Source organism: Lacerta agilis, chromosome 4 (genome assembly GCF_009819535.1).
Source record: "Lacerta agilis isolate rLacAgi1 chromosome 4, rLacAgi1.pri, whole genome shotgun sequence".
In the NCBI taxonomy this organism is placed as follows: Eukaryota; Metazoa; Chordata; class Lepidosauria; order Squamata; family Lacertidae; genus Lacerta; species Lacerta agilis.
Genome location: NC_046315.1, coordinates 75,730,038 through 75,757,060, shown reverse-complemented (window position 1 = coordinate 75,757,060; position 27,023 = coordinate 75,730,038). Strand labels below are relative to the sequence as shown.

At 42.2% G+C, this 27,023-nt stretch overlaps 1 protein-coding gene across 1 annotated transcript in view; it reads right to left on the bottom strand.

Moving 5' to 3' along the window:
• The window catches only part of SH3RF3 (SH3 domain containing ring finger 3), a 100,044-nt gene that overhangs the window by 9,020 nt on the left and 64,001 nt on the right, over window positions 1-27,023 (bottom strand). The window contains exons 5-8 of the mRNA XM_033146392.1: window positions 20,882-20,982; window positions 15,635-15,805; window positions 13,070-13,317; window positions 10,360-10,694 (exon numbers count right to left, since the gene is read on the bottom strand). Coding sequence (XP_033002283.1) covers window positions 10,360-10,694; window positions 13,070-13,317; window positions 15,635-15,805; window positions 20,882-20,982 — 855 coding nt within the window. The remainder of the gene's footprint in view (window positions 1-10,359; window positions 10,695-13,069; window positions 13,318-15,634; window positions 15,806-20,881; window positions 20,983-27,023) is intronic.

The following is a 27,023-nucleotide window of genomic DNA, read 5'->3' as shown; positions in this document are numbered from 1 at the left end:
CTCCTTAAGTGACAGAAACTTGATACGTGTAATTCTATAGAAAAAAAAGAAACACCTGAGATCTAGATTTTTGTAGGTGGTCTTCATTTTATTTTATTTCGCTTGGCTAATGCAACAGCAGCAAGTATTTTCTCCCCCTCAAGCTCCTCACATAACCAACTCTCACAAATTCACAAGGCAGGCTACACTCTTCTTGGATAGTCAGCACCAAAATTCCCTTTAACCATCACCCTCAACTATATTATAGTGAGCATGGAGCGTGTCTGGCTTTGCTGAAAAAATAAATGCAACAAGGTTTTCTGAGCTACTCCAGAGAGATTTATAAGTAAGCTAACTGCTCGAAGATCACCGAAAAGCCAGACAATTTGTCACTAGTGCCACCATTTTTCAAACCAGTATATAACAGAAATATTTGAGCTATTCTTTCCGTTGCACAACAAAAGCGGGCTCTGTCCACTCGAGAGGGCGCTTCAACCAATCCTGGCTCTCAGATGAAAATACACATCTTTTCAAACCCATTTGTCACGTTGCTTTTCAGTGTAATGTGTGAATGCAATCGGGAGTAAACAGAGAACTGTGAGCCCTACCACAATTTCGACTTAGAGTTTTCAAATTAATGCATCTTGCTAGATCCGCTAGCTGGGTGAGAAAGGATGAGCTCCTATGCTACTTGGCACATGCCAAGATCTGCCTCTCCAGATTTGTCTTTTCTCATTGAGCTCTGATTCATTGTTTTTGGTTTTTTTTAATGGATGAACCAGACTTTATTTGAACACTTGAAAAAATTATGAACAATACAAAAGGCGTATCAAAACATACCCATGTCTGAAGAGGCACAACTTTCTGCAGTAGAAAAAGAGGCTCTGATTCATTTGTGAAACAGAGGCCTTCTCCAGCCCAGTCCCTGTTTCTTGATAGGAATACAACAACATGACTACCTTTGAATGTGACTTGGAAACTATAATAAATCCAGAACACAGCTACTAAACAGGTGACTGGGAGTGGCCTCCAGGACCACATAACATTGGTTCAAAAAGATCGACATTGGCTCCTGAGCACAATTCAAAGTGCTGGTGTTGACCCTTAAAGCCATTGGCCCTGTGTACCTGAAGGAGCGTCTCTGCCACCATTGTTCAGCCCAGGCACTGATTCCCGGCTCCAATTCTGGCAGTTCCCTCACTGTGAGAAGTGAAATTACAGGGAACCAGACAGAAGGCATTTTCGGCAGTCGTCCTGCAGAATGCCTTCCCAGCAGATGTCAAAGAGTTAAACAGCTGTATATTTTTTTTGTAGACACCTGAAGGCAGCTTTTGTTTCGAGAAACTTTTAATGTTTGATGCTGTATTTGTGCTGGAAACCGCCCAGAGTGGCTGAGGTAATCCAATCAGATGGGCGGGGGTATAAGAAATAAATTATTATTATTATTATTATTATTATTATTATTATTATTATTATTTATTATTATTATTATATTTATTATGGTGATAATACTATGGGGCTCTCATTTTGATATCAAGGTGCTGAGTGGTGTGGCAAATGACCTGGGGCTTAAATGCTTGATGGGAGCACCTCTCTCACAGTCTGCACAGGCCCTATGATCTGCAGAAGGAGCCTCATTATGTGGTGGGTTGGAACAGGGTCTTCTTTGTGGTAGTTGCAGAGTTGTTACGAGGATAAAATGTAAAGTGGGGAACCATGTAGGCCACCTTGAGTCTCCTGGAGGAAAGGTGAGCTATAAATGTAATAATAAATTAAAAAGAGAAAAATGATGTTTGTCTTACAGCAAGGCCAACAGGCTTGATAAAATAATTAATACCCGTATGTGTTATACATAAATTTCAGGGATCAGCACTCCTTGCTCTAACCCAGGAGGCAAGTCTGTGATCTAAGTTCATCACTAATCTAGACCACATTTCTGTACTGATGTTGATGATGTTGATGGTAAGTATTCAGTTCTTTAATTAGAAATTTGAACACATTTTGGAGAATATTTGGCTAAGTTGTAAAATGAAGTTGCATTCACCTTTGAAAAAGCTAATGTGATCATTGCATATATACATGTGCTTTGATACATGTGCTAGGAAGCAGCAGCAACAGAGAAGAAGAAGAAGAGTTTGGATTTGATATCCCGCTTTATCACTACCCGAAGGAGTCTGAAAGCGGCTAACATTCTCCTTTCCCTTCCTCTCCCGCAACAAACACTCTGTGAGGTGAATGGGGCTGAGAGACTTCAAAGAAGTGTGACTAGCCCAAGGTCACCCAGCAGCTGCATGTGGAGGAGTGGAGACCCGAACCCAGTTCTCCAGATTACGAGTCTACCACTCTTAACCACTACACCACGCTGGCTCATCTTTTGGCTCGTGTGTACAACAGCCACAATGGAAGGTTAATTTAAGTTCACTGAAATCAATAGGCTTAGTCCCTAGTTACTGTTGTTGCAGTGATATCCCATCTTTCCTGCAAGGGGCTTGAAGTGGCATACATCGTCACAACGACCCTGTGAGGGTTAGGCTAAGAGACAGTGACTGGCCCAACCAATGAGTTTTGAAGCTAAGTGGGGATTTGAACCCTGGTCTCCCTACTTCTAACCCAACACTCTATAACCACTGTATCAGACCGGCTCACACCGATTTAAGCATGCCCATACAGACTGTGGCCCAAATGTACATGCAGTGAAATAGATGTGTGTACATAATTGTTACACAGAATAATCTATATTCAGATCACATGCTTCTTCTGACCTAGAAGTGCTTTCTACGTAGGAATTATGTAACAGCAAACTCAACCCCCAAATATTTTTGCTTCACATTTTGTAAGCTTCGTTTTTTTAATGTGCTGGACTACTTTGGGTGGAAACTGGGAAAATTTCAGTGTGATCACTTAGGAGGAACCTTCTGAACATTTACTTTCTGAGAGTTGCTTGGCAGTTGATTCAAAGTGGCATGTGGCTTCCCAGTCTTTAAAAACACCGCTGAACAACATAAATGTTCAAGAGAAGTCCTTTTTTTTTTAAACAATGCCATATTGCATTTCTAAAAGAGCTGAAACCAACAAAGGGAAGAAATCTGCTTTATTATAGAATCTGAAGCAAACTATGCTTTGACAGCTGGGGTTAATGCATTTGGCTGGGTTAATTGCCAGCCTGAGAAATATTCATTAGCTGAGTGCCAGCTTTCTGTCCTTATGCTCTAATGCAGAATAAGGAAAGGGTGGGGAAGATGCTAAATATGAGTTTCCTACTCTAAGTGTTTTATTATCAGATACCTCCATGAGGGACACGGATGGCGCTGTGGGTTAAACCACAGAGCCTAGGGCTTGTTGATCAGAAGGTTGGTGGTTCGAATCCCTGCGACAGGGTGAGCTCCCATTGCTCAGTCCCAGCTCCTGCCCACCTAGCAGTTCGAAAGCATGTCAAAGTGCAAGTAGATAAATAGGTACTGCTCTGGCGGGAAGGTAAACGCCGTTTCTGTGTGCTGCTCTGGTTCGCCAGAAGTGGCTTTGTCATGCTGGCCACATGACCCGGAAGCTGTACGTCGCCTCCCTTGGCCAGTAACGCAAGATGAGTGCCGCAACCCCAGAGTCGGTCACGACTGGACCTAATGGTCAGGGGTCCCTTTACCTTTAAGGCTTCATACAATGTTCACTTCCCCATTTATTGGGAAAAGATGTACTTTCAGGAAGCCTTGGCTGTCTTTTCAACAAAGGCCGATCCAGAAGAACATAATCAGATAAATATATATATAGTGGGGTGCAATCAAACATGGCTTGATATTGCTAACAGGTTCTCTTTTACTTATCAGATTTCCCACAGAAACTGTAAATCTGGATTAAATGAGGAAATTAGGAACTCTGCTAAAAACTTGCATGCATGAGAAGCATTGGTCAACAACTCTTTGGAAGTATCTTTGGGAACCAAAGAGCAAATAAAAGAAAGAGAGAGGATTTTCCAGATACCTGCCAGGCTTATGGCAGACCACATGATCATTTCACAGCCGAGATGGAGTGGGGGAGGCTGTGGATCAGACAACATCCTATGTGTTCGGAAAGGAAATCGAACTTTAGCAGTACGTAAGTTATACTTGAGCCTTTACCATTGCAATTCAAAACTTGGCAGCGTTGCATTTCTATAGTTAGAACAAATTAGAAATGAGAAGAGCCAGTGAGTGCAGCTGCATACTGTTTTGTTGTGCTTATTTTAAAATCTTTTGGATTTAAAATCCATATTGTGACTTCCTACATGTACTAGTTCCAAAAAAGGGAAGAATTTTAATCAATGTGCTATCCAGCTTGAAACAATTCAAGGTTGTGCATGCTATGTACTCATTTTTGTTTTAACCCCTACCAATGTTTACTGAATGACAGCTCAATAGGAAGTTTGCAGTGTACTACTGAAGGTACTTGTAGTATGCTTACAATTCACAATTAATGTGCTTTTCTGTTTAATATGCTGTATGGGAGTGGGAATTTGAACATACTCTAATCACGTTACATAAAAGAGTTAGCCATTGCCAAATATTTCAGAAATAGAAATTTCTCCCTCCCTAGCAGTTATGTAGAGATAAAAGCACTTCCCTTCTTTCTGAACAAGCTTAGACAAGAGATAGTTGAAAAACAGATGTTAACACTTAATCAACTGTGTCTTCAGAATGATTTGATCTTCTAATGCACAGACTATGGGTTACTCCATGATCATAGAAGTCTGTTGATTGAGTGAGCAATTCACATGACTTTAAAATAAAATGTTTTGTGATGAAAGAAATAGTTCAAAATAATTCACCTTTTGCTTCGGCATAAAGGTTCAAGACAAGTGTCTAATCAAATTGTATGTTTCCACTGATTTCATTGTAGCGAATGAAAATAATGCAAAACTGGTTGAGCATACTACTGCTTATTATGAAATAACTTTCTATAGACAACCCTGTTACAGCTTTGAGCATTGAGTAAGGAATACTCAGATAGCTGACAACATTCCATTTCATACTGGAACAGGACAGCTAAATTTAAATGTATGGCAGCAGGCACTGCCATATGACTTTTATGCTCTCTGGGGCTGCAGTTTATTTTCTGTATGATTTTTTGAAGCCTTGTAAATAAGTCCAGAAAAATGACTAGACCACAAGTTGGTTGGGTTTTGTTTTTTTTACCAGCTTGCAAATAAGCTAGTAGCCTGTGTTTTCCATGCTTGCTTCAGCAGAGGGGAAGCTTCCTCCTCCAGAGCCAGCGTAGAAATGAAGGATGCTTTCATTTTAGCAGTCCTGCCCCCACTCTGTATAATTGTCTTCTATCTAGTAGGCTGGAGAAGTGGAGCAGCCAGTGCAGAAACAAAGCGGGGTGTCAGAGGGGGAGTGGAGAGATCCATCTATCAGCCCACTCACTTGCCTGCATGGTTGCTCTCTGGGTGAATCTGCATGTTTAAGTTTCTTTCCATTTCTCAGTTTCCCACATCAGTTTGTTACTTAAAAAAAAAAATCATCATCAGAATTTTAGTGCAAATTTCTACAAATATAGATATCTTTATTTAACATACCACACCCCCTTAAAATAATGCATTTTGGGATATTCTCATCAACATATGTACTCTCTTGTTCGAAAGCACGTCAAAGTACAAGTAGATAAATAGGTACCGCTCCGGCGGGAAGGTAAACGGCATTTCCGTGCACTGCTCTGGTTCACCAGAAGCGGCTTTGTCATGCTGGCCACATGACCCGGAAGCTGTACGCCGGCTCCCTCGGCCAGTAACGCGAGATGAGCGCCGCAACCCCAGAGTCGGACACGACTGGACCTAATGGTCAGGGGTCCCTTTACCTTTATACTACTTCACAGTACAGTTGCATTACGAAATTCAGAGAAGTGTGCATTTTAAAGGCTGCCTGTTTTCTGGTTCACAGATTTTTTTTCGGGAAGTGCAAATTAAGTAAGTTCAAATGGAATTAAGTAAATGCAAACTGAACTGAATTCCCTCCCAGTCCCTACCTATGACTCCTAGGCTAAAAGTTAAAGCTTTATATGGCTCAGGAACTCAATACCTAAGGACTGCCTCTCCCATATGAACTGACCCAGACCCTGTTGTTGTCATCCAAGACCTTTATGTCCTGCCTCCCCAATAACTTTATTTTATAGCTATACAAATGAATAAATATTGTATGGGTGGTGCGAGTTGAACTCCTTCCCTGAATCCTGGGGAAAACAACAACCAGTGCACCCATTCTCAAAACATTCTTGTCATCTATACCTTCTTTTCCACACACCGGGCAAAAGTGGTTCAACATGTATTTAATATGATCCACTGGAATAGGGAAATCTTCCCTTCAGCAACTAAACATGTGACATGCATTTCAGGTCATTTTTAGGGGGTTACACAATATAGGCCCCTGTACTTCTCCTAGCCAGTAACAAGGAGGGTCACTACAGAAGTTATGACCCTGGCCGAGAGACAGAAAAGCTTGCATCAGAAGAGTGACCGAGAGCCAGACGCAGCCTCAGCCTCACATGAATCAATACATCTTTAAGCCCATATGGTAATTTGGCTCTACGTTAAACTTTTTGGACAGATTTCACTGTTAATGTAGAACAAATGATAGTTTCAGATAGTTGGTTTTCAAATAGTTTGGGATACATTCCAGGCATCAAAAAGCAATAAAGATGCACCGTGGCTGATGATAAATTAACAAACTGTTCCCAGAAGCAACAACTTATCTATCATTTTAGGAGCCACTGTGTTTCGAGAAGTTTAATCAAAATTCTCATCACAAACCAAATGAGGGGGATCTTCAGAAAGAACAACCACCCAGTGTGATTTACTTCATCAGATTAAGCGACTGAGGCCACATCAGTTCATTCATGTAAGTAGTTTTATATGAGATGGCAAAAAGTAACCAAATTATTTACAAGGGAAAGTGGCATAAGAGTAATCAACTCATAAGAAATCAGAGTATTTTGTAATTATCTTATCAGGCAATATTTAAGCGAGCTGGAAGAGGAAATTCTATCCAGAGGCTTTTAACAAATAATACATGTTGGCTCAGATTGAGTTTATATGTCATGGGCTGCAGTTCCATAGACATACAGTACTAAACTCTACTAAAGCAAGCCTTTCCCAACTTGACACCTGCCAGATGTTTCAGGCTGTAATTTGGATGGATGGAGGGTTAATCCATTAACATCTGGAGGGCCGCAGGTTTCTCACCCCATGAGCTAGATAAGAAGAGCATTACAGTACCTGAAATCAAAGATTTGACAATAAATGAGAAGTTTCAAGAGGGAGCAATGAGACATGAAGAAACTGGGGAGAATTTGGAGGAAACAATGGCAGAAAAGAATAAATATAGGGATGGCTTAGGAATGGATAAAAGCATGCAACAAGGGCATTTTAGAATGAAAATTGCACCCACCTCCCTCCCAGTGCAGCCTTCCCCAACTGGGTGCCATCTTGATCCTTTGAACTACAACTCCCATCATCCCTGACGGCTGGGGCTGATGGGAGTTGGAGTCCAACATTACCAGGAGGGTCATTCGCAACTCCTTTCTTCTGTCTTTGAGGGTATTCCTTTACTGGTTTACAAAACCCAACCCACCTCTAGCTTGGCCAGGCCCAGTTTCCCAGGTAGCAATGGTGCAGAGTCTCGGAATTGGGAGGGTCAGAAAGAAATTTAGGAAAGCTGAGGCAATATACCAGTAGTGGGGAGGACAAGAGGCAAAAGTGGCTGGAGCAATGAATGTACACTTCACCAATGCTCACACACACATCTTCCATCCAGGGAAACAAGAGGCATTATCAGAGTTCAAGGACATATTCCACTGAGGCACACACATTCAAGGAGAGTGCAAAACAGGGCAATCAGGTTTTGTACTAGAGGCTTAGAGGGCCACATTTTAGCCCGGCCTCAGGCTAAATTTTATTTGCAAGCTGGTTCTTCACTCCTGGTATATGGCAAAGAATATTTGCTTAGTGCAACTCCTACTAAAAAACCCCACAAAACACCGGATAGTGATAGTGAAGCCAAATCCTGTTCATAGGTCATATAACTCAAAGGCATACTATGTGCATGTGAGCAGTGAAACTTTAGCCAACTTGGAGAAACTCTCCACTTAAAATCAGGCTAGGGCTACATTATGGTCAAGATCTTTTAAAAATGAGTGAAATGAAGAAAGTTATTTTTCTTTTCAAAGGCAAAGTCTGATGTTTCAAGTAGCATGTTGGTGTACCCCGCTACAAGCAAGGTAAATCAAAACTTTCTTCTGTTATAGGCCTTTTGGGCTATCGTGCTGTCACAGCTAATCGAAAAATGGAACAGACGAACAGATTTTTAGAAACGCATGGCAGAATTATATACATATATCGGTCTCATGGAATTAGCAGGACATCATTGCTGCGTCTCTTTAACTATTGAGCGTGATGTATCTGAAATATGGTCTGAAGCTCAACATCAAAAAAGGCTAAGGTCATGACCACTGGTCCCATCACCTCCTGGCAAATAGAAGGGGAAGAAATGGAGGCAGTGAGATATTTTACTTTCTTGGGATCCATGATCACTGCAGGTGCTGACAGCAGTCACGAAATTAAAAGATGCCTAGACAGCATCTTAAAAAGCAGAAACATCACCTTGCCAACAAAGGTCCGTATAGTTAAAGCTATGGTTTTCCCATTAGTGATGTATGGATGTGAGAGCTAGACCATAAAGAAGGCTCATTGCCGAAGAATTGATGCTTTTGAATTATGGAGACTCTTGAGAGTCCTGTGGACTGCAAGAAGATCAAACCTATCCATTCTGAAGGAAATCAGGCCTGAGTGCTCACTAGAAGGACAGATCCTGAAGCTGAGGCTCCAATACTTTGGCCACCTCATGAGAAGAGAAAACTCCCCGGAAAAGACTCTGTTGGGAAAGATGGAGGGCACAAGGAGAAGGGGACGACAGAGAACAAGATGGTTGGACAGTGTTCTCGAAGCTACCAAAGCGAAGGGCTTTTAAGTGTTCAGTTCTCAAGTTCAGTTACCAAGGACTTTCTCAACATCTCATTTGACTATACGCAGCCCTGTTCAGGGAGCAAATTTGCCCAGGTTGTGTGTTGCATGGAAAGGCCACAGAAGTTCAAGACATGAGAAAAAAGCGTGCAGTCTTTAGCTTTAGCAACCAACTATGGAACTCACCAATCAATAGGTGTCTTTCAGCACACTCAACACACACACCAATAAGATCCACAAATCAGGAGAAGAGGCTAGGTCTCATCCTCTTGGTCTGTAAAAGATCTGTAGTAGGTGGTATACTTCTAGGTAGAGTGTAATCAGTTGGCTCTGCAACTGGCTTCGAGTGGGCAGACTTCATCACTGATATTTGAGTATTATTAGCAATGCATAAATTCTGAATGAAAGCAAAACTCTGCATTTGTTAAGGGCTTAACAGGCTGAGCCTGTTTAAAGCGGCTTGGCACTAGCTTTCATTAGCAACACATTTAAATGTGTTGACATGGGACGATTGCTCCCAGGGCTGAATCCTAAAAACCTGCACCTACAATGTATCAGTCGCAGATTGCACCTAGTCATATTTAATCCCATCCCCTCTCCTGGCTTCACTGAAGCATGGCAAGGCAATTTTCTGAAAGAAATGGAGATGTTTACAGTGTGGTTAAAAAACAGCCTCAGCCATTTACAAGTCAGTGTTTTATTGTGCCTCTGACTCCAAGCCCCCAAGGCCTGAACCTTCATATATAAACATCTTCTATGTAACTAGGCAAGCAGTTTCCTGAAAACTTGGCCATACGGTGATGGAACCTGTGGCACTTCTCTGGTCTCTTTCTGTGCTGTTTCAGATGTGGAGGATTTAGACAAAAGAGCATGCCAACTGCCAGAAGAAATGCAGCAGATGGGGACCTCACACGCAGCTGGGCACTTAATCCACCGCCAGCTCCGAAAGTGAATCAATGAAACAAGTGTGCTATAGGTGCTTAGCATTAAGAACTGCTTATACTTATTCAAACATGACCCTGCAGACTGGAAGGGCTCTCCCTTTTCAACCACTGAAAAAAGGTCAAGAAGACTTTTGGGTGGGCTGCCATTTTCTCCACAGAGATGCTGGCAAGGGAAGCTTATTACCCTGAAATAGTCTGAAAGTTAACAGAAGAAAGATAATACAATCCTATGTGTAAGGAAAGGTACCATTTTGACAAGCGTGACAAAGGACAAGAGGATAGATTTAATTGATGATAGCTCCCTCGCTACTGACATCTTATTTTTAGATTGGTGTCCCATCCTGGTTATCAATCATATCTATAAGCATAAGCAAATCTGGATCATACGGTGGGCCCTGTGTTTACAATTGTTAAGAAGGGCATCTACCCTGCAACACCAGAGCTGTCTGTTACCTTTTCGTTTTTCCTTTCTTCTGCTTTGCAGGCTGCGTTGGTTGGGCTGCAAGTTGCCAGGCTACTGATGGGCCCGTTTCCTGCTTCTCCATTCAGGTTGACTGCAGTGACGTTGGGAGGAGTAATCGCTGCCGCCGCCGACGTGAGGGGAATCATGGGCCTGGCACACTGTGCTCCGGGGATGATGTGCACAGGGGAGTGGTGGATGTGTTGCGGAGAAACCACAGAGTGTGGCCTGACCACAGTGCTTGGGAGGCGGGATGGGGAGTTCTGGGTTCTTAGTGGTGAGACTGTAGCAGTGGGCCGGTCCTGTGCCTGCACAGAAGGGTGAACAACTGGAAAGAAAAAGAGAGAAGGGAACAGTAAGGAAATAACTTGAATGGCACTAAACAAGGTCAAAAATAGGAAGGGCCATATAGTACAGTCATACCTTGGAAGTCCGTTCAACTTCCAAAACATTCGCAAACCAAAGCACGCCTTCTGATTGGCTGCAGGAAGCTCTTGCAGCCAATCAGAAGCCGCGGAAGCCCCGTCGGATGTTCGGGTTCCAGAGAACGTTCGCAACACTCACTTCCAGGTTTGTGGCGTTCGGGAGCCAAAGTATGACTGTAGTCACTTTTAAAGGTTGTAAAGTGGTCTGGATCATGCCAACATTCTAGACCTGTCCAGTGTGTGGATTGACACGTATTAAAGCACTGGAAGAAATTGTACTGAAAATAATTCCTAATGTGGTGCATATATTATTTTTTTAAAAACTGTTGCAAGGCCACCGACTCATCTCAGAAATACATTTTATTCCGGACAAATACTTTTAGGATCAGGTTGGCATTAGTTTCAACAAGACTTGCCTACTACAAAAGCAAAAAAAGAAGAAGGATATCACATTTAAAATCATGCAGATTTACTTGCATTTGAACATAGGAAGCTACCTAATTATTAAGGTCAGATTATTCATCCACCTACCTGTGTATTTTCTGCACTTATTGGCCACAGGTCTCCGAGTCTTTCCATTACTTGCTATTATATTATTATACTATACTATAATCTGAACCTTTTAACTGGAGATGCCAGGGATTGAACTTGGGAAATTCTGCATGAAAAACAGCTGCTCTTCCACTGAGCTGTGGTCCCTAGCATTATATCTTTGCCATTATACATATTATTGGGCAGAGGAGGCTTTTAGGGTAGCGCGAATGGTTCTAATCGCACCAGGCTCCGGCCCTACAGGGGGCGACAAAGCAATGCAAGAAGGGGGCGTCTAGAGTCTCACAAGGCACTGCTGAAATTTGAGGGGCCAAAGTCTGCCACTGTATTGGTTTTAAAAACCATACTGAAGATTCTTCTCCCAGTAACTTAACTTCATACAAACAGAACAAGTTGTTTATCGCAAGGGAGTAACAAGCTATCTCAGAATAACAAGGATAAAGGGGTTATATACCCAGTTGAGGAATCAACATCAAACTCCTATATTCAAGCTCAAACGCTGTCCAAGCAATACCGCTTCTTATATTCAACAGTGCAATCATATGTTTGTGTAGCTACTCAGAAACAAGCCCCACTATGTTCCATGGTTGCTCAGGTAACTGTGCATAACCAGGAAGCCACTATGGTGCCCTCCAGATGTTATGGACTCCAACTCCCAAAGGTCAATGATAATGAGAATGTCTGGAAGGCGCTACATTAGCTATCCCTTGTGCAGAAGATGGGAACCAAACAGCAACATCAAAATATGATGTGGCACCTTGTCCTTACTTTTCTAGGCAATTAAGTTATTTTCTCACTATTCTGCTTTTCTGAGAAATAGCACAGATTATATAAATTTTTTATTTGTTCTGCTCAGAACAAGATCTCTGTAGTCTACTAATTTCCCTGAAAATTCAGAGATAGCACAAGCTGCTCGACCTGGCATTAAGGCGGTCATTTAACCTCCCAAATCTACACTGTGGCACCATTGCCAGGTGTTGAGTGTTGCTGTTTTTTAATAAAAAAATTCTCGGGACAAATTAGATAGCTCTGCAGGATGAGAAAGCAATCTGTCAGCCTCAGGAAGTATTTCTGAAATGGCTCTGAATTGCCACAGGGATACATAATTAACTTTTTTTTAAAAATAATTTACTATGCATTATAGTCAATGTTTAAAAAAAGCAGAATGAATCTGTACGCAGGTAATTATTATTTGAATCAAGAAAGCCATCTGGGAAAAGGTGCATTGCAGAATGCATGTATTCTGTTTACATTTTATTTTCAATAAAAGGTAGCTGTATTCCAAGACCTCAGATTTATCGCTCGTGTTTGCCTTGCATAATAAAGACATTTCATCTTTCAGAGCCTAATAAAATGTTTTTAAAATGTTAAGTCATGCACTGCTTGTCAAGTGGATTTAGAAGCATTAACCTTCTCAGCATGCAGCGTGTTTTATGCTCCAAAATGTATTTGTGTAAATATTTGTAAGCACCGTAATTGATTTCAGCTGTGGCAAGTGGACAACCTGATAAACAAAATGCAGTTCCCAGCAATCAATAAATACTACCCTAAACACTACAGGGCACATAAAAACCTTTCCTTATTGCATGCTGGGCTTCAAATAGAGCGAAATATTTTCAGAGGAAACCTACAGAGACAAAAGGCTTCCAGGGGCTTGTGCATCTGAGACAGAATATCAGATTTGGGGAATATGGATTGTTCGGACACATGAAGGACCCATACGTACCCATTTGTACAGAACTGCGGGGCTGGATGCCTGTCTGCTGAGAGGAATACCTTGAGCAATTATTCATCTGCGGAGATGCTGTTGGCAGCTGGGGCTGAGTGGGCGGAGCAGTGATTGGAACAGCTGGCCTCACAACGGCAGCGGTGTTTGTAAGAGCTGGGCTACCTGGGTGGACAGCTCCAGGAGAGCCTTTGGCTGTGGGAGACCCTCCTGCCAAATTCCTCGGCTGACCAGCTCCGGCAGGAACCCTAGAGAGAGAAAGAGAGATAGATAGAGAGAGGAAAGCAAATGCTCTGTACAGGCACCCAAGAAGACATCAAAGGCACATTCTTACCATGGTTTCCTGAGAGATAGCCTTGTTAGCCTGCTTTGCAGCAAAGGCACTCAGTTGCCTCTCAATAGGTTTCCCTGGCACATTGCTAGGTTTATCTGGTGAAATCAGAGTTCATGCACCTATGCAAAGTCTGCAGGTTGTTGCAGATTAATAATAATAATAATAATAATAATAATAATAATAATAATAATGTGATGCAGCCGCAAAACACAACAATGTAATGGAATAATAATAATAATAATAATAATAATAATAATGTGATGCAAGATTGATGCAAGAATATTTGGAGAGACAAGAGTTAACTTCAGGCCATTTGGTCTACGGAATTTTTCATCCCAGAAGCTAAAGCAGTATTTGGATCATTAATTTTAATTGACTAGCCAGTCACCTGAGTACCTCTGGGTAGGGCATGCCTCTTTGCTTGACTACGTTTGTCACCAAGGACCGCAAAGAAGTCTGAATGACTGCATGCTACAGAAATCATGATGGAATGAAGGTCGTTGGGTCTCTAAATTTTACAGGGTAAGCGCACTGAGAGACTGCAGCTTCGGGAGCAAAATGTAATGCAAAATGCACAACATGTGAAAAACCACCAGCAGCTAACAAATTGAATCCAATGAGTGTTAAGGCACACCTAACTCTGCACTGCATTGCAACCTTATAGTCTTCCAGTAATTTATCTTGCTTAGGGTCTTTATAGATGCAACAGAAAGATCCAAACAGAAATCCTTAATCTCAAAATTGCTCCCTTAAGCAGAAATAATTTTTGCAGTGCGAAAGGAATGCTGTCTTTATGACCATCGGTCTTAGATTATTCTCCTGGGTAACATAAGGTCCCTGCTTAATTGCAAATAGATACATTTTAATTGTTATAACAACTAATATGCATGCTTTGTAAATATATGAATTAGAAAGTTGGAAACTTAGGCCAGAGATTTAATTCAATCCCCTTTTTTTGGTAGCTTAATTTATCATGATTTAAATATCAGAATCTTCTTTACCTGGCTGCTCAAAACCAGCCAGGTGAGGAAGAAAAAGGGGGAGAAAAAATTAACTCCAGCACCTTAGCTTAAACAGTATCATGGAGATAAATATTACAAAGATATATTACACTGCCTTGTTGAGATATAATTGTTTGCAATTCTGGTTTCTAGAGAGTGCTTAAAGTATAAGTTTCCAGTTCAGATGTCACTGGAAACTGATTTAACTAAGCAGGAAGTATCTCTGAAGATACACCTGGCTTGCCAGTAGTACATGTGAAAAGGACCTAGGGGTCTTAGTAGGCCACAAGTTTAACATGAGTCAACAGTGTGATGAAGCAGCAAAAGAAGCTAATGCTATTCTAGGCTACATCAACAGAAGTATAGTGTCCACGTCAAGGGAAGTAATAGTACCACTCTACTGTGCCTTGGTCAAACCACACATGGAATCCTGTGGCGAGTTCTGGGTGCCACAATTTAAGGAGGACATTGGCAAGCTGGATTGTGTGCAGAGGAGGGCAACCAAGATGATCAAGGGTCTGGAAACTAAGCCTTATGGGGAATGGTTGAGGGAGTTGGGTATGTTTAGCCTGGGAAAGAGGAGACTGTTAAGAGATATGAGAGCCATCTTCAAATATCTAAAGGGCTGTCACATGGAAGATGGAGCAAGCTTGTTTTCTCTTACCCCGGGGGGGGGGGGGATATCCAAGTTACAAGAAAGGAGATTCTGACTAAACATCGGGAAGAACTCTCAGGGACTTAAGAGCTGTTAGACAGTGGAACAGACTCCCTTGGCAGGTGATGAACTCCCATGGAAGTTTTTAAGCAGAGTTGGATGGCCATCTGCCATGGATGCTTTAGTTGAGATTCTTGCACCCTCAGGCTCCTTTCCAACTCTACAGTTCTAGAATTCTATGGGCAGAGATACAGAAAAGGAAGCACCTGAGCTCATTCCCACTTGAATAAAGCATACCTTATTAGACCAGGAATGTTACCTCTAAACTGGGTCACTGAGTAAGACCAATAAACCCTTTAGTCAAGTGCTATCTATCCTGAGTGTAGCCAACAATCTAGAGTCTCTGACACATAAAGTATGACCGATAGCAGAGTGATATACTTCTCTCTCTCTCTCTCTCTCTCTCTCTCTATTTTAGGGAAACCCAGTGCAACCTGAAAAGAAATATATTCGTATGCTAACATTGCTCAGGATATGTATGATTGCTCAGTGCCGATCTTTCCACTGTTCCTCACCTCGAAACAGGAGTTACGTAGTTGCCTGGAAAGACTCCAGACATGCCGTTTCTCAAAGACGTCCCTTTGAACCAGCCATCCTGACACTTCTCAATAACGCGATACATTTCACCCTTGCGTAGTTCCAGTTCATCCGTCTTCTGGGGCTTGTATGCATATAATGCCAAGTAGCTGCAAGAAAGGAATGACATAAAAAGGGAAGGTATGGAGTTGAAACACACACACGTGACCTGATTCAGGCTGCATCTCAGTTCTCCCCAATCAGAAAGCTCTGTTTGTCATAGACGTTGCTTCCTAAATACATAGGTAAGAGGGAGTTATTGAAAGTGTAAAGAATGGCAAATTATTCCAACTAAAAAGCAAGAGTACTAAATGGCTCCATCCTGGTAAAGTTAGGCCTCACTAATAATAATTGGACTTAACATCAGATGTAAATAACTTCCTCCACTGGTGTCAAAAGGACAGTCTCAATCTTAGCTGGATGTGACAGACTGAGATGAAAAGGAACAATGAATCTGAATTCATTGCAGGGGGCTGGACTAGATGACCATTGGGTCCCTATGATTAAAATGATGCAATAATCCAGAAATGCTACAAAACAATTACCATAAATAATTAATAAAGAAAACAATTCCCAATTCCCCCTGTTTATAAGCTATGAAAATGCTCCTTAAAATGTTCTGAACATTTGTTGCATTGCACAAAACTGCCCTTTTCTACTAAAACCCGTGTGGATTTTTCTAGCAATAGGAGTAACAGGAGTAGGAGGAGTTCAGTCCCAGAACAGATGAAAAAAGAAAACACTGAACTACTTGTGACTATAGACTGCAGCCAATAAATATGATGCATGGCTTTTAAAACTTCTGTTTTCCAGGAAATGTAATTTGAAAAATAAATCCTGCTTTCTTTCTTTATCCTTTTCCTTTACGGTGCCACGAATTCTTTTGCACTGTTTTGCAGTCAGGAAATAAAAATGGCAGTAATTATTAGGACACTTACATTTTTCTAACAAGTCATCTAGGTGCACTTTGGGGCTCAATTTACCATGTGCTTGCAGTATGGAATGTTCTTTTATGTGTTTATTTGATGGTAAACATGCGAAAGCACTGCAGCCGTCCTCACTAGCCATACATGTGCAATGGACCACTCTAACATGGGCCATGCTGTTTGCCACTCCTGGGCGACATGCACACACCAGACACAGATATTAACACTATCTGCAACTGACCAGTGGCACTAGAAAGGGGCAAACTGGGAATTTGCCTTAACCTTTACGCAGGCAAACCAGCAGTTGCAGCTACTAAGTCGACACTGAGGGAAAGACCAAATGTGACACAGGAAGGCTGTTTAAAGGGCTTCTTTGAGCAGGTCGAGAGGTTGGAAGAAGGTACAGAAGGGGTACCAAGCTGCCCAATGGAACTTGCACTGAAACCAGAAGAGCAAATGTACAATCCCTAGCCATGGTCCTAGCACCATGCTGTGGTGGTTAGGCACTATGATATTATCTCTGCACTATAGAAGAACCAAGTGGCTTTAGTCTTCCACAGGATGACAATTTAACTGTTTTTGCCTGAGCAAAGACTTGCAATGCCATATATAATAAACCTTGAATTAGATGAGGCTGCAAGTTAACCTGATAAATGTTGCTGATTGACCAGTTTCAACTGCTTTTCTTTCAGCACCTTCAATAAGACTTGCTATTGGGTTCATATCTGTACCCAGTCTTGTCTGTCTATTGAGCATCAGTGTGACTGACACTTTTAATCATCGGTAGGGAAACTGTGGCTGCCCAGATGTTGCAAGGCACTAACTCCCATCAGCCCTAGTCACCATGGCCTATGATATTATGGGATTGTGGGATTTGTCGTCTAACAATATCTGGAAGGTTGCAGGTCCCCCATCCCTGTTTTTAGCAAAGATGGCTGTATGCCAACATTTCTAAAAACCACCTTTGCAAAAGTTGACCCAACTCTTATGCGTGGATATGTTTGCTGGATGGAGGTGGAAGGGAGCCCTGCTTGACACCTGTTGTGAAAAAGCATGGGAAAGCCATTCTTGTGCAGAAATGACCTAGATAAGGGGGGAAAATGTATTTATATTTCCTTGGAGCGTGCTCTTGGCATGGTATTGAGATTAACAGCATTATCCAGCTACGAAGTCTCTGGACATGACTGTTTTTCATCACCCACTAGTATACACTTTGAGGCTGAGATAAACTATAAAAAAGAGAGAGAGAGAGAAGAGAGAGGGGAAAATCACCCTAGCACCTTCAAAGCGGCAATAAGATGACATTTCACAGTACGATGGGCTGGATCTAGTTAACTGACACAGTTTTAATCTACAATATTCAGCACTAAAAGTTGCCTGCCAGAATTTCCAGATTTAACTTTGGGCCTGAGGGACTCAACTGTGACTGAATTTATAATGTTGAATTCATGGTGCTATGGTTAATGTCATCTCTGTAGGTCTATTATCAGTTTGAGACACAATTGCTTTGAAGTGAAGCCTGGCTCCCGGCCACAAAGAGCACGAAGGTGCTTATTTTTCTTTCCCCTCTCTATATAAAATATTCTATAACTTGGTCAAGTGAAACACCGTAGGCAACTGGCTGCTAAAATGAAGAGAGGACCTGCCATATATATATATATATATATATATATATATATATATATATATATATATATATTAGCGATAAAGGATGGGGAATTAACTGCTTATCCTGCAAACTGAAACACACCTACAATTCTATGATTTGTACAATTTTACTGTTACCTGTACAACTGTTACTATCCAATTATCTTATCTGGCGTGATGTTTCCTTGCCCATCGATGCAGTTTCACCACCACAGCGAATTACTAAGAAAGCTGAAGTGCTAGAACATCTGCTTTGCAGGCAAAAGGTCCCAGGTTCAATCCTTGGTCGTGGGTGGATCCCTCATCTGAAACCCTGGTAAGCCACTGCCAGTCCGTGCGGGCAATAGGATGAACCAATTGCCTGACTATAAGGCAGATTTCTATGTTTCAGCAGATAGACGTAGTTCTCTTCTTATACAAATATGTTCAGGCTGCATTGAGAAGTCATGCTAAAACACAGCTTTGTGCAATATTCATCATGAGCCATGGTTTTATCAAACAGCCTTTGTAAGGTCCGTAGGGTGGCTGCTCGCGAGTAACCAGGCAAGATTCCAAACTGTCTTAAGGGTTTATTGTGCATGCTATTTACAGTGCAGAGCTACAAGTTCATGTCTGTATCAGTCACTCGCAGAATCCAGGAGTGGCCCCTTCTGGCTGTGACCCCAATGTAAGAGTTTCAGTATCCGAAATCCCTGCCTCCCTTCCTTGCGTTTCACCCCTCTGCGCACTTGGGGCGCTGGAAATGGAGTGTCTCTCTCCTCACCCACTCAGCAAGGGGAGTGCAGGGTCTCTCCAACATCCCCAGAGCCTCTGCTCTCAAGACCCGGGGCTGCCTGCCCCTCCCCACTGGAGACCTCACTGCTTCCTCCGCTGGAAGAGGAGGTGCTGCTGGTCAGGTGGGGCCGGGGCTCTCTGTAGCATTGCGAGAGCCCTTCCACCCCCCTGCACTGAGCCAGGGACAGTTCCCTGACAGCCTTGTTTCAAACAAACCAGTTAGTTTATCATAGTTTGCTGGCTCAGATGAAATGATCTAACCTCTGCTAAGCCAAACTGGGTGCAAAAGCAATTGCATGGGAGGAGGAGAGCAGAGTGCACTAATCAAAGGTTCATTGCAACTCATTCACAGTGGGATAAGCAATAACAGTTAAATGTGACACCTGAAGATGGCCTATGTCTGAATGCATCTCCAGGTAGGGCTGGAGGACAGAGACCCCTGTTTGAAATTCTTACGCTGCCGGTCAGTGTGGATCAGTGTTCCCCAAACATGGATCTCCAGCTGTTTTTGGATGACAATTCCCATCATCCCTGACCACTGGTCTTGCTAGCTGGAGATGATGGGAGTTGTTGTCTAAACACAGCTGGAGACCCAAGTTTGGGAAACACTGGTGTAGCACAATTCAAAGTGTAGGTGCTGACCTTTAAAGCCCTAAATGGCATCGGCCCAGTACACCTGAAGGAGCATCTCCACCTCCATCGTTCAGCCTGGACACTGAGGTCCAGCTCCGAGGGCTTTCTGGCGGTTCACTCACTGCGAGAAGTGAGGTTACAGGGAACCAGGCAGAGGGCCTTCTCAGTAGTGGTGCCCGTCCTGTGGAACGCGCTCCCATCAGATGTCAAGGAAATAAACAACTATCTGACTTTTAGAAGACACCTGAAGGCAGTCCTGTTTAGGAAAGTTTTTAATGTTTGACGTTTTATCGTGTTTTTAATATTCTATTGGGAACCACCCAGAGTGGCTGGGGAAACCCAGCCAGATGGGCAAGAAATAAACAAAACAAAACAAAACAAAACAAAACAAAACAAAAAACAACGCTCAGCTAGATGGGCCAATGGCTTGGCTCAGCATAAGACAGCTTCCTATGTTCCTGATTATGGACATTCTAAAGACGTTGTGCCCTCATTGAAAAGGGAAGTTAAAAGCAGGGTAATTTAGTTTCCTGAATTTCTCCTTTGGGCAAAGCAGATTATTAAATTCAGATTTATTTTTGGAAATATACATCAGGCCCACACTTGGGTTTCTGTTTCAGCAGTATAACTTATGTGAAATACACACAAATTTAAAACACATCCATTATGAGATTTATTTAAAGACTTTAAAGTCTTATCCCTGTTAAAGTCAACCTCTTCTTCTTCTAAGTAATAGTTAATCAACCTGAATCATCTTTTGCCTAAGCTGAAGTTTTTTGCACATATGATGTTAGTGCTATGTCTTCGTTTTTCTTTTTCTACAGTGCACAACTGGGTGGTTTTTTCCCCTTGTAAACTGTGCGTCCTAACAAAGATGGTCTCAGGTGTTCAATTGTACAGGAATGTAATGGTTTAATTTGCAGGAGCAGATTTCTGCAGCTGATAGCCACTCGGCCTGCTATGCAATGATTCATATATCTGTAATAAATATCTTGGAAGCTAAAAATGGGCTATATAAAGAAGGTGACCTGGCCTTTCACTGTTCATTTCTCAGCTCTGGCAGAAGGCTGGGTTATGTTCAAGACAATGATAACTACATGAGAAGTGTTCCCCGTCGCAGAGCTATTATTTCAGACGGCAAACAATGAGAGACAAAATGTGTTGCGTATCTTTTAAAACAATGTTCAGTGCAAAATGGAGGCTTACATGTTGAGGGGCAGTTGGACCTTTGATGGTGTTCCCTGATCTCCAATGATTGCACTTGTTCTGGGTCCAGTCATGGTTGCAGTTCCAGCGAAAGTAGAATCCTAGAAACGAAAGAAAAATAGAAAGAAATGAAAACAAATAATTTCACTACATACTTAAGATTTGTTTGGGAGTTAGAGTTGCGTTCTCTCTCTCTCTCTCTCTCTCTCTCCCCCAAATCCCAAAGACTTTCATTGGCATGGCTGCCCTAACCATTGACATCCTTGCAATGTTAGCTTAATGTTATGGGCCAATATCAATAAAGAGCTCTTTATACAAGGCTTCCAGATAAATAGATTTCAGATTATTCGTGCTTCGAATCACTCACAGACTGGTGACTCACATACTAAATGTTTGACTTGAAAGGCAGAGCTACTATTGTTCCAAAGGCAGTGAAAGTACCTCCAATCCTATTACAATTAAGTACTTTTTTAAGGCCTCTCTGGTTGATCCCTGCCATTCCTGTTCCTAGCGACCCCTTGGCACTTGTGTACCAAGCTTCTGGTAGCTGTTTTCTTAGTGGCTTGTGGAGAGTAACAATGATCTGCTCACCTAGGGCTCTGGGGGAGCGGCCATGGCTGGTCCAAGGAGGCCGCCATCTTCCTGCATGGCTGGGGGAGGGGAGGATCACCTGGCACCACCCTCCTCTGGCCGTGTTGGACCTACATTCAGGATGACATCCCTGCTGACAGTTGCAGGATTTACTACCAACCCAGTCTGTTAGGTGTCTGCTCAGTGTAGAAGCGGGCAAGTTGGCATATGGACCTTGCCATGGTTTACTCAGTCGCCATATCTGGAATTTTCTCCTGCAAGCAAATTGGCCAGCTTGCAAGCTTTCACCTACCTCATAGCAACCGTCACAACTTTGACGGATAAGACATTGGGATCCTTAAGGAGGGGTGACTCTGTCCAGGAGTCCACATGGGGACCGATGGGCCAAAACACCTCTCCCAATGGCACCCTGTGTGGGGTCGTGGCACGTGGTCCACATCGTGGGCAACTCCCCAACACAGGGTCGACCCAACTGGGTTTCTCTCAGACACGATGCAGGTTGCCTGATGTTGGATACATGCCCAGTGCCTTAGCCAAACCTACTCTTACCTGTAATCAATAAAATTGTGGCCTAATTCAACCCAGTACCAATCTGTGTTTATTTCCTCGGTCTTCCCTGCACCGGCTGTGGACATCATGAGTCTGTGGTGGCAAAGGAGTGCTCATGGAACCCCTGTGAACATGCAACAGCCAAGGGACCTCCTAAACATTGATGTGCTGGTGCATCTTGCCTTGTGGCTGATGTATATTCAACTCAACAATACTGTACATATTTTGCTTTACAGGAACTTTTTTTAAAAAAAAAAATTACCTTAAGGCATGTTTGTTTAGCTTTACACATTCTAAGAATATATTTCTGGCACAAGGAACACTTGATTGTTCACAACAACGATTATAGCTCAGCTGCAACGTGCCCAGCAATCTTGGCAGACTTGGAACTTGGAAATCAAATCTTTGTGTCTGCTTTAAAGGACTTGCTCAATATCTCTATCACAGGAGCCGCATTTAATTTGAGAAGTGGCATCGTTTTCCTGCTAAATCGTTTTCTTATTAGCTCTGTGTGATAATAATATTTTACATGTTTGTTGAAAAATAGATTATTGTCATTTACTCTGGTGTGGCTTTGTTCTGAGTATTACTTTTTTTTTAATAACTGTGACTGCTCATCTCTTTAGTGAAAAGGGATGAAACACAGAGCAATGAAAAAATAATTATGGTCATTATAATACAGTTTGTATTGAAGTTTGTATTGCTTTCCATTCCAATCATATAAAGCATTTTCATAAGAGAAACCAGATAGAATTTACAACTGGGTACAAATATATAGTTTTCTATGGATTCCAGTGGTATGAGGCTACCCAAAGGGCACAGGGTAATTTTTGTTGTTATTGCAACAAGAAAGGAGGTCTGACTATAGCAGAAGGAAAAAATTTGGAAGTACTTAAAACCCTGGAAGTACTTAAAAGTAAACCCTGTGCTCCATTCATCAGAATTCAATCTATCATCTGAGGTTGAATTTGGCCCTATGGTATTAAAAGTTTCCAAGGTCTTGTATCTACTTGAAAGTGGCGGGTTCACTTATTCAGCTATTAAAGAGACCTTGGATGGAATATATTTATAAATCTTCCCTGTTCTTTATGAAGTCTTGTGGGATTTTTCAAATCCACGAGTTGGAGGCGCATTTCATAAGCTGTGAAGTGTGACAAACTTTTAATGCTTCTTTCCAGCTCACCGTCTAATAATCTTAAAACTCCTATCAGTCATTTACTTAGCTGGTGCCAGCACCAGGAACTGGCGCAAGGGCAACGATGCAGAAGCATCTCTTTGATGCTGAGCCTCGGACTTCTCATTCCGTATGCATTGTTCTCCTAAGATCAGAGGCACGTGGGCATTGCATAAGAGCAGAGAACTGTGCAGAGAGGATTCAGGAGGGAGGGATACACTGGGCCTAAGGGGCAACCTTATCCTAAAAAACAAGCAAGCAAACAAAAACCATAAAAAGGTAACCTGAAACAGCAACAGTCTTCATGCGCTGGAGGCAGGTGTGTGCTCTTCACCTACCCTTATATGTAATGTAAAGTGAGACATGTTTGCTTCATGCATAAGCCTACATGCATCACCGTGGAACTGTTCCCTCTGGGGAGGGGGGAAGTGGAGAAAGATTGTACCAATCAGACTTTCCCATGTGTGGATCTTTGTGGTGTTCCCACAACAGGAAGGCAAATATGTTCTGCCCTTCAACACACGGAAGACAACAGCCTGCACAAGTGCCTGAACTGAGCCTATGTCAAGGGAACCTTGGGTGCCCCTAACAGGATGCTTGTGCCACAGAATAAAAAACCTTGAGAGCACGGGCCATTTCAGTGGCAAATGCAGTGTGCTTGATTTACAGGCTGGAGGTGCTACCTGACCTGCTTGCCATTTATTCACACTTCTCTTCCTACCTGATGCCAAGCGCTCAAGGTGAGTCACGTTAGCCTTGTTTGCATGTAATACTAAGGCAAACCATGGCTTTGGCATGAAGAAGAAAACATGCAAGTTTCTGGACTTAAGATTGCAGCTGCAGTGTTGGGCTGCTTGGGGCTAAGACATATTTTGGCTTAGTGTTTTGTCTGAGCCAGAGCTCAGACACATTTTACTTCCAGCCTGAATTTTGCTTTTTTGAATTGTCTTCTGCAGTTTGGGGGAGCGGGAATCGCTAAAAAAGCAAGTTTTTTTGTTGACACATGGGAGCTGAGCACAGTAAGAAAAATACCAGTATAGGTCAATGTTTTTGCAAGTGGGAGGGGGAGGGGGGAAATGCTATTGTTGGTGCTATTAGTGAAGATACCATCCAAGGAGAAGGGGACGACAGAGGATGAGATGGTTGGACAGTGTTCTCGAAGCGACTTGCATGAGTTTGGCCAAACTGTGGGAGGCAGTGGAGGATAGGGGTGCCTGGCGTGCTCTGGTCCATGGGGTCATGAAAAGTCAGACACAACCGAATGACTGAACAACAACAACAACAACAACAACAACAACAACAACAACAACAACCCAACAACTCCTATTCTGATTTCAAAACAAATTCAACAGAATTTCACAGCAAGGAACTCCTCATATTCGTTAATGAAAGTGTCTTTCAATGTATGGATTGTACAGTTATATCTTATCTTTAAGAAGAGAGAGAGAGAGATGCACTCTGATACACACATACAGGTTAATAATATGCCATCATCTGGGAATAGCTGAACTAGAAAACAGGCTAATGGTCCTTGAGATTCATGCTACTCATTTCTGTCAAATCCATTGACTATAAAACAATGGGTCATGCAATCACTCCAGGCCTTAATGTTCTTGGAAATAACGTGAAAGCTCTTAATTCATAGTTGTGTTACCAAGTATTGGCAAGAAAGAACTACAGTCAAGATCAAGTATTCTCATCAAATGTTAATTACCAAAGTGGGAGGTAAAACATCCAACAGCTCCAGAATACAGCTTTCCATTTAATGGTGCCATATATTTTAAAAACACCCCTATACATACAGATAAACATAATTACAGCTGCAGATGGGCACACACCATCTACTTGTCTGCTGCGGAAGGTGATGAACATCAATCTCTCCTATGGATTTATTTAGCCTATAAATTATTGAGCCATCTGTGGCACTTCTAACCCTCCCCTGCACCAGCAGGCAGCACAAGAGGTTGGAGAATAAGCTGCATTTTCTTGTAGCTGGACAGGAACATCACAGTGGCTCAGCAATACCCAGGAACACTAGTTCCATGAAATAAGAGTCCCACATGGCTACAGGGCCTCGCAAAGGACTGAAGCAATTGCTACCGTCCATGTAAGTTTCCACCTTCTTGTAAATTCCTCCCTTTAATTTGGATGTTTCCTACTTTCCTGGTTGTATGCTACGCTGCCCGGATAGGAAATCATTAGGCTGTCATTTCAGTGATCCATTGAAAGTAGCGATGGTTCTATGCTCCTATGAGCGATTTCCATTGTGCCCACCTTCTGTATAAAGAATGCCACTACATCCTTCAATTTAATTTGCTTGGCAGAGGGCTGTACGACTATTTGACGGATTTATTTGTTCACTTCCAGATTGGTGCCTCAAGTTATCATGTTGACAATTGGCAACATTAGGGCTGATTCAGACATTAAAAAAAAAAAAAAAATCATCCCTGTGACACTCCCGCCCCCATCTGTCCTAAGGGATGCATTCATAAGAAGAACGAACGTGTGACCTGGCCAATCCAAGTACTCAGAACTAATTCTTATGAATGTGGCAGTTGGAACATGTGCTGAAACAACAGTGGAAACTATGAACTGCAGCTGTTTCCTTGGCTGGCTGGCCGGCAGGCAATACGGTACATTCTCCATGTGAATGTCTACCTGGGGGGCAGCATGGATGCATTGCATGCTCCCAACAATGGCATATCCAAGTTATTTTAATACCATGGTTGTCCTAAAAAACTGTACTCCATACTGGTGATGTGAAACTTGGTGGACTAATGCAATAGGTAAGGTGATAATATGACAAGCTAAACACCAACCCTCACATTAGACTGTCCCCACCCCCCAACTCAGATATGAATTTAAGGTGTTTAAAATTCCTAAAATTCCAATTTGACATCTTTTGTGGGTTACACTCGCAATGCAGAGCAAATTCAGATTAAAAGCCCAGTTCAAGTAAGACTTGGGACTCGGCTACATTAGTTAAGAAACAGTGTTTTGAATGCGTGATAAACATGACACACCAGATGGCGCCAGAGAGCAAAAGAAAATTCTAAGCGATGTTCCATAGCTTTTTTTTTTTTTAATAAATGATTTAATTTCTGACTTATAGCATTCCCCCCCCCCCCGTGTGTAAATCCACCCCAAGTAGTTGGATTCAAGAAGGCATGCAGAATAATTCTAAAAGCATTTACTTGGAAGTAAATCACATTATTTAAAATGTAACCGAAGCCTGATTTAGTCGGTATCCTGTACATGCCAATAATGTTTTTATTCTGGTGTCTTCCTCACTAAACATATAGGCCAATGTTGGGAAATCTGCATTTTTTTTCAACTAGTTCTTTTCACTGGAATGTGTTTTAACCAAAATGAGCAGAACCGACCCTACTTTACTTGCACAACATGCCTTGGGTAAGGGGGCAGAAAGACGTTAACACAGCTTAGGCATATTACATGTGAATCCACCCCCTATTTTCTAATAAATGTGCTTGTAATCCTAGTGTTTTGTCTCCAGGAAGCTACAACAGCTCAAACTAAAGTATTGGGCCAAGGAATAAGCCTGATTTTATGCAAAAAAATAAAAAATAGAAATAGAAATCAAATCAAACTCATGAGCTAATGTGATATGTTTTGAGTACAACTATCATTATCCATAAAAGTAATATTTCTTTGGAGCAAAACAAAGAATGGTTCGTGCGCAGGGTATAAACTCTGTCCAAATCCGAAACCAGAAGGGATTTGATTTGTTTCCTTCCCAGTCTCCCATGCACAGATGTAGAGTTAAACCTTTTCCCATTGGCTCCTCTCCATTTTAAATATAACCCGTCT